The following is an 8466-nucleotide window of genomic DNA, read 5'->3' as shown; positions in this document are numbered from 1 at the left end:
TCACCCCCCCTGTACTAACCCTAACCCTAGAGACCTCTTCACCCCCCCTGTACTAACCCTAACCCTAGAGACCTCTTCACCTCCACTACAAGTTCTCTCCTGTCTCCTGTATATATATATGACTACGACTGCCAATGGCCCCTGGTCTGAGCATTGATTATTTTGTCTTATGATGACTGTTGGATAGATGATTCACTTAACAAATGTATTTGTTGTAAGTCACTTTAGATAAAGGCGTCTGCTAAATGCCATAAATGTAAATGTAAAATGTCCTAGGGGTGTCTGTTATGACATCAGCAGGGAGGACCACCTACCGCCCCCTCCTGGTCCACGTCAGCCCCGTTCACCAGCAGGTGCACCACGCTGTCAACATGGCCCTTCCTGGCCGCCCAGATCAGAGGGGTGGTGCCATACTGGGGGAGGGAGATTATTGTGAGAATAGATGGTATCGATATTTATCATACAGAGACCAGATAAATTAAAACAACTTTTTTGTTTAGTTTTTTTAAACGCTAGGGTACAAACATTGTCAGCCCCATACTGGCCTTCATCAGAGACAGAGAGAGAGAGAGAGAGAGAGAGAGAGAGAGAGAGAGAGAGAGAAGGAGGAAGGGGAGAGAGGAGGGGAGGGACGGGGGGCTGTGAGGGAGGTAGAGACTGGCCTTCATCAGAGAGAGAGAGAGAGAGATACATCTTTTACTGTTACTCATACATGTATCCATTCCAGGGGAGGCTGGTGGAGGCGGAAATCGGAGGACGGGTTCATTGTAAATGCATACAGTCCCCCCCCCCCCCCCCAGAGGTGAGGGGCCAGAGACAGTCACCAGAGACAGTCTCCCCCCCCAGAGAAGTCACCAGAGACAGTCTCCCCCCCCAGAGAAGTCACCAGAGACAGTCACCAGAGAAGTCATCAGAGACAGTCTCCCCCCCCAGAGAAAGTCACCAGAGACAGTCTCCCCCCCCCCCCCAGAGAGTCACCAGAGACAGTCACCTTGTCAGAGCAGTTGACCTTGGCTCCGTACTGCAGCAGGAGATGGACGATCTCTCCGTGTCCTCGTCCAGCCGCCCAGATGATGGGGTAGACGCTGTACTGCTGGGACACACACACACACCATCAACTATCACCACACACACACACACACACACACACATACACTCAACTATCACCTCACACACACACACACACACACACACACACACACACACACACACACACACACGCTCAACAATCACCTCTCACACACACTTCAACACACAACTACCCTCTCCAGGGGACCTCCATCTGTGTGCTGGTATACTGTCTGTAATAACACACTTAACAAAGGGTTAACCCTAAAATAACACTTTTAGGTTCCTGGTAGAACTTTCCTTAGTTCTAAGAGTGTGTGTGTGTGTGTGTGTGTGTGTGTGTGTGTGTGTGTGTGTGTGTGTAGGAGAGGGGAGAGAGAGGAGAGAAGAGGGGAGGAGAGGAGAGGGGGGGGGGGGAGAGGTGTTTAGAGGAGAGAGAGAGAGGAGAGGAGAGGAGGGGGGAGGGGAGGAGAGGAGGAGAGAGGAAAGGGGAGGAGAGGAGAGGAGGGAGGAGGGGAGGAGAGGAGGAGAGAGGAAAGGGGAGGAGAGGAGAGGAGCGTACCTGACCAGTGATGTTGGGGTTGGCTCCCTTCTCCAGCAGCAGCTGAGCCACCTCCGTGCGACCCTTATAGGCTGCCCACATGAGGGCGCTCCAGCCTCCCTACACACACACACACACACACACACACACACACACACACACACACACACACACACACACACACACACACACACACACACACACACACACACAGTCTAAAAACAGGACATTGTGACATTTCTAGAGACAATTGTCACTCTTTCCTCAGTCAGAGTCTTTCTGCACGTCCTCGGCCTGTGGGTTTAATCCTGTTATTATTCCAGACTAGCTGGCTCCACGGTGTCTTAGACGGGCTGACAGGAGCGCAGGCCTGAGTCACCTCCACCAGGAGTCAGAGCCAGCACACAGGGGTGACTCACCTCCACCAGGAGTCAGAGCCAGCACACAGGGGTGAGTCACCTCCACCAGGAGTCAGAGCCAGCACACAGGGGTGAGTCACCTCCACCAGGAGTCAGAGCCAGCACACAGGGGTGACTCACCTCCACCAGGAGTCAGAGCCAGCACACAGGGGTGAGTCACCTCCACCAGGAGTCAGAGCCAGCACACAGGGGTGAGTCACCTCCACCAGGAGTCAGAGCCAGCACACAGGGGTGAGTCACCTCCACCAGGAGTCAGAGCCAGCACACAGGGGTGAGTCACCTCCACCAGGAGTCAGAGCCAGCACACAGGGGTGAGTCACCTCCACCAGGAGTCAGAGCCAGCACACAGGGGTGAGTCACCTCCACCAGGAGTCAGAGCCAGCACACAGGGGTGAGTCACCTCCACCAGGAGTCAGAGCCAGCACACAGGGGTGAGTCACCTCCACCAGGAGTCAGAGCCAGCACACAGGGGTGAGTCACCTCCACCAGGAGTCAGAGCCAACACACAGGGGTGAGTCACCTCCACCAGGAGTCAGAGCCAGCACACAGGGGTGACTCACCTCCACCAGGAGTCAGAGCCAGCACACAGGGGTGAGTCACCTCAACACTCACTGCCGGCTGGGAAAAGACACACTCCCATGACGCTGTATCCAACGCTACAGACTGCTGCTAATCGAAATAAATTCTTTGTCATGATAATATTGTATTATTATTATAACAATAACAATAGTAATACAGTGTCAAGAATATGTAGCAGCAATAATTGACAGTAATTTACGGTGTATACTGTGTAGTTTATGGATCGGCTGGCCTGTGGCACAGGTCTATTATTGACGGTATACCCTGTCAATGGACTGCTGCTAAACCAAAGACATTCTTTGTCATAATATTCACAATACACACAAACTATCATTTGTCTATTCTACATGACAATAACGTTGAAAAGAATGGACCTCGTATGGCTTGTATGGCGTATGTAATATAGAGTATAAGTTGAAAATGTAGAGAAAATAATTATGAAAAATAAAAGAAAATAAAAAAAAAAATTGTCTGGCAGTTGGTTTCCGAACATCAGTCTCTGAATGCTTCCATTAGCAGAGGTGTGTCAGTAACTATGCTAGCCTAGCCTCATTAGCATATAGCAACAACAAAGCACTTAGCACCACCACAGTGAATCACCATGTAGCGGTTGGAGAGCTAGCCCATGTAGCCGGCTGCCTTGGGAGGTCTGTCCTACAGGGCGTTTAATGTACTCAGACATCCAGAACACGGTAAACACAATTACTATCCGAGAGGAGCCATTGTTCTGAGGGTAATGTAATTGCCTGTCCCTCTGTGCCAGAGTAATAGTGGGTTCACTCCCAACCTGACTACATTAACAAACACAACAGGATGAAGGGACAAGATTGTTATTCTGGAGCTCTGAAACTGTAGAGAGACCATTTCTGACTGATATTAAAAGGCTAGATTTCAGATATTGTACCGGGACATTTTCTCTCAGAAATGTCAACAGAAGAGGTCAAACAAAGCATAAAACTGGAAAAAAAAGCCCTGAAAAATATGTTTCTATATTTTTTACGCTTCATATTTTCTAACATTTATGATGAAAGTGCTTCAAATAGTTTTACAGGTGCAACTTCACCTCCTCCCTCCCCTCCCTCCTTCCCCCCCTCTCTCTCTCTACCTCCCTCCCCTCCTCTCTCACCCTCCCTCCCTCCCTCCTTCCCTCTCCCTCACCCCTCCTCCTCTCACCATGTCTCTGTGCTCCAGGCTGGCATGGCTGGCCAGCAGCTCCTTGACCACCTCTCTCACCCTCCCTCCCTCCCTCCTTCCCTCTCCCTCTCCCTCCATCTCTCACCATGTCTCTGTGCTCCAGGCTGGCATGGCTGGCCAGCAGCTCCTTGACCACCTGGACGTGTCCCTCCTTCGCCGCTGTGATCAGCGCCGTCCAGCAGTCCTGTGGACACGGAGGATGCAACAGAGTTAGCGCTCGGTCGCCGTGGAAACTCCAATCACATCGCCGCCGCCGCGGACGACCACCAATGGGGAGGGACGGACGGTTCAGCGCCCCCGGCGGCTCTGCGTACCTACCAGCTGGTCGTACCAGGTGCTCATGGGTACAGGAGGCCGGTGGCAGAGAGAGACGTGTCAGACGGAGAGAGAGATGGAGAGAGGGATGGAGGGATAGAGAGAAGGAGGGATAGAGAGAAGGAGGGATAGAGAGAGAGAGAGAGAGAGAGAGAGGTCTGCTCCGTCTCAGTCAGGCTGGTCTAGTGAGAGTCAGAGTGTGTGAGTGAGGTGGAGAGACAAACTGAGCTAGAGAACGAGGTATAATGACAGAGTGTGTGTGTGTGTGTGTGTGTGTGTGTGTGTGTGTGTGTGTGTGCGTGTGTGGCTGTATGTATGTGTGTGTGTGTGTGTGTGTGTGTGTGTGCCGTTAAACACCGTGTCATTTACCCCAACAGAGGCGTGAGGTTCTACAGCTGCTTATTATGGAGGTGCATCAGCCACAGTGTGGTGAGCTGAGCTGGCTGGAGCCTGCAGGCTTAGAGGGTCACAGAAGCTCTGTGTGTGTGTGTGTGTGTGTGTGTGTGTACGTGCGCCTTGTGTGGTGTGTTTGTCTGTGTGTGTGTGTGTGTGTGTGTGTGTATGTGCGCCTTGTGTGTGTGTGCCGTGTGTGTGTGTGTGTGTGTGTCAGGTAGTGAGGCAGGGATCACCCACATGTTATCCTCTGTGGTGTTGTGTGTGTGTGTGTGTGTGTGTGTGTGTGTGTGTGTGTGTGTGTGTGTGTGTGAGGTTGTGTGAATCATGTGTCTTGTTCATTCTGAGGGTGGTTGTGGTTGCAAATGCGAAGGTCTGAGGTAAGGGTCAATCCTCATGCCAAAGCTAACCTCAAGCACGTAAGTGTGTGTGTGTGTGTGTGTGTGTGTCATGTGTGTGTGTGTGTCGTGTGTGTGTGTGTTTACCACGTCATCCAGGTTGACGTTGGCTCCTCTCCTGATCAGCTCCTGTATTATCTCCACGTTGCCCTGCTCAGACGCCACCATGAGAGGAGTCTGTCCATTCTGAGAGAGGGAGAGAGAAAGAGGGAGAGAGAGAGAGGGAGAGAGAGAGAGGGAGAGAGAGAGAGGGAGAGAGAAAGAAAGGGAGACAGAGGGGGAGAGAGAGAGAGGGAGAGAGAAAGAAAGGGAGGGAAAGAGAGGGAGAGAAAAAGAAAGAGAGGGAGAGAGACAGAGAGAGAGGGAAAGAGAGGGAGAGAGAGAGAGGGAGAGACAGAAAGAGAGACAGAAAGAGAGACAGACAGAGAAAGTCACTAATCACACCTAACAGTCACACTGCTGTTTTGAATCCCAAGTTGGTCACATGGAATAACTGCCAACCAAATCAAATCAAATTTTATTGGTCACGTACATCACATGAAGCCGGAATTGATATCGTGAAATGCTTTGGGATCTTGCTCCTCGATCAACAACGGTCAACAAATAAACAATACAATATAAGATAGTGTGGTAAAACAGTGACAGTAGCAGTGCATAAGGGTGTATTGTAAGTAGTAGCAGTAATGACTGGAACAATAACAACAGTAATACAGTGTCAAGAATATGTAGCAGCAATAATTGACAGTCATTTACGGTGTATACTGTGTAGTTTATGGATCGGCTGGCCTGTGGCAGTTATGTGCACTTATGTGTGTGTGTGTGTGTGTGTGTGTGTGTGTGTGTGTGTGTGTGTGTGTGGTCCCACTCACATCGCTCCTGCAGTCCACCTCCTTCATCTTGTCCAGGTGGGCCTTCAGGGCGCTGAGGTTGTCCTCCTCCACGTAGCTGAAGAGGCTCTGGGTGGCCTGGCTGGTGGTCTTCAGGGAGGTGGTGGTGTCCATGTCTGCTGGACCGGCTAGGCTCACCACCCTACTGGGGGGGGGGGGGGGGGGGAGAGAGAAAGAGAGGGGGGTGGGAGAGAGGGGAGGAGAGAGAAAGAGAGAGAGAGAGAGAGAGAGAGAGAGAAGGGGGGGAGAGAGGGGGAAGAGAGAGTGAACGAAAGAGAAAGAGAAAGAAGGAGAGTGTTTACACGTACACACACTTATCTCACTTCAGATAGTGTGACTCTGTCTGTCGCATATAGTAGGAATGACGCCACCTGTTGGAAGACAGTGAGTACTACACACACTGAAACCTAGCGGAGGACCAGGTGCAGAACAAAACAACAGTTCCAGCGTTGTGATGAAAGGGGACCCCGCTCTCCGTTTGGTGCTTCCAGGACAGGAGGAGTGACCTTTGTTTCAACTACTGCTGCTGGCGAACAAGATGGCTGCCAACACCTCTCTGACCATCATGGTCCTTGCTGTGGAGGAAGCGGAAATTGATTTTCTTCCGTTTCTTTTCATAAGGAGCAGAGAAAGACGAGGGAGAAGACAGCGGCTGAAGTCTGACTAACCTACTGTGTGTCTCCCTCGTCATACAGAGTCCAGGCATGACGCATCTGAGGCCAGGGAGGCTGGCGGAGGTAGAAATCGGAGGACGGGCTCATTGTCATGCATGGAACGGAATGAGGAACGGTATCAAACACAATGGTAGGAATCGGAGGATACCGTTCCTCATGCCATTCCAGGCATTGCAATGAGCCCGTCCTCCGATTTCTACCTCCGCCAGCCTCCCTTGGTCTGAGCAACAGGACTGATTAGGGCTGAAGTGGTCCAGATCTCCAGGACTAATGAGACCAAGGTAGTCACAGCCGGGGCAGGAAGACCACAACAACACTGAGGAGCTGCTGCTGTCATTTCTCTCTCTCTCTCTCTCTCTCTCATCAGAGACAGACGATACTTCCCCTTTACAACAAACATCAGTTTGCTGCTGTTCTGGGTAATAGTCTCCATCAATTATATTCTCCTATTATAAAGACATCTAGGATAGCCAAGCTTGCTTGCTTACTTCTAAGGACTTTTAATTGGACTTTTGAAAGTTCTCAATAAGGCCTGGGCTTTGAGATCAGGACAAGGCTTTATACTGTCAGCTAGTTATTCTGGTTCAGTGCTTTGATCTAAGCTAAATGGGCTGTTTGCCTTTCATTAGAAACACACACTAATTGGTTTCAAAATCAAACAAATGAGTAGAAAGAAACTCTACAGATACAGGTTATCAGTCCACACAGCGTTCTCCCCAAAGAATGGAAGAGCGTTTCTGCGCCACGCTGTGAACTTGGCTGCGCCAACGATGTAAACATTACAAGGCAAATTAAACAAGATGAATAGATATTTAGTAATGACAGAGTAACTATCTTTGATCGCCAACAACACTGTTAAAAATGAAAGTGCAAGCGTTACGACGTTCCTCAGTGAATTCAGCGTTTAATGATTTTTATTTTTTTATTTTTTGCGTGTTTCGACATGAATAAACGCCAGTCGGGTTTTGGTAACGTCATCCAGCTCCACGCGGTTCTGAAATCCCGGGGAGAACCCTGTACTATGTCTCCCAGTGAATCCATCTCAACACTATCTGACAAAGCCTTTGTGTGTCTGAGAAGCAACAATCAATTCATGCTGTCCCGTCATTAAAGATTCATGGGAGCGTTCGCTGAGGCCCGATACTGTTTACAACAACGCTGACTGTCAATGAAGAAGCAATCTTCTCCTCCACGTACCAACGACATCATCAATAACAGCTAATTCAATTTAGCCTTCAATTATAATACTTGTTGAATATGGAACACTTCTCTGTGATAATCACAGGAGATGAGTGATTATGCATAATCCAATCAAATGACACTCAGCCTGTAGAATAACTGGTCATATTTAGGAAAGAGCAGCTTTTGCTTCATCATACCACAGCCATCAAATCAAATCAAACTTTATTTGTTACATACAGGAGTACGGCTGTAGAAGGTGCAGTGAAATGCTTAGGGAAAGCTAGCTCCTCAACAGTGCAACAAAGTCACAATAACTGTAAAACAACAGCAAAGGGAGCGCAAGTACTGTATTTAGGAGCAGAAACACGAGTGAAAGTGGTAACAGCAGCATGTGTAATCATACAATAATAACACATTAACAAGTCAACAGAAAAGGTCTTATTTGACTTCATCAAATTCTCTGCCAACACAACAGCGTTCTTCATTATGTTGACCAGATTCAGTTTTTTTTTTTACCACTCAAGAAATTGTTTCCCACATGTTCCTCCAAAACCGGACCTCTCTGCCATCCACAACACAACTGATCCGAACCGTAGTACACAGAACCGTCACGCCTAGTGACACACCCTTCTGAGTCCCAGTACGACCACTCTGAGCTCTGATGAGACCGGACAACCATGACACCACCTCAGACCACACAACAATCAATAAACCAGCTCCAGGATTCTCTCTGTTGGGTATTGATTTGGCTTAGGGGGTGGAGGGGGGGGGGGGGACACCCCCTTCCCCCAATTTCACAACCCACGCCAACACACC

General features: G+C 49.6%; 1 protein-coding gene across 1 annotated transcript; it reads right to left on the bottom strand.

The window, feature by feature from the left end:
- Positions 1-314: 314 nt before the first annotated feature.
- Positions 315-5909, bottom strand: LOC310824790 (uncharacterized protein; the record flags this gene model as incomplete). Its single annotated transcript, XM_083698040.1, has 6 exons — positions 5777-5909; positions 4995-5093; positions 3887-3985; positions 1631-1729; positions 992-1090; positions 315-413 (listed from the first exon to the last, which is right to left on the bottom strand). Coding segments are annotated over exons 1-6 (627 nt in total), but the record flags the coding sequence as incomplete, so codon positions are not given.
- Positions 5910-8466: the final 2557 nt, after the last annotated feature.

The sequence above is a fragment of the Argentina silus genome (genome assembly GCF_951799395.1).
Source record: "Argentina silus genome assembly, contig: scaffold_899, whole genome shotgun sequence".
NCBI classification, from domain to species: Eukaryota; Metazoa; Chordata; class Actinopteri; order Argentiniformes; family Argentinidae; genus Argentina; species Argentina silus.
The sequence above is the reverse complement of the archived record's forward strand: the minus strand, read 5'-3'. Positions and strand labels throughout refer to the sequence as shown.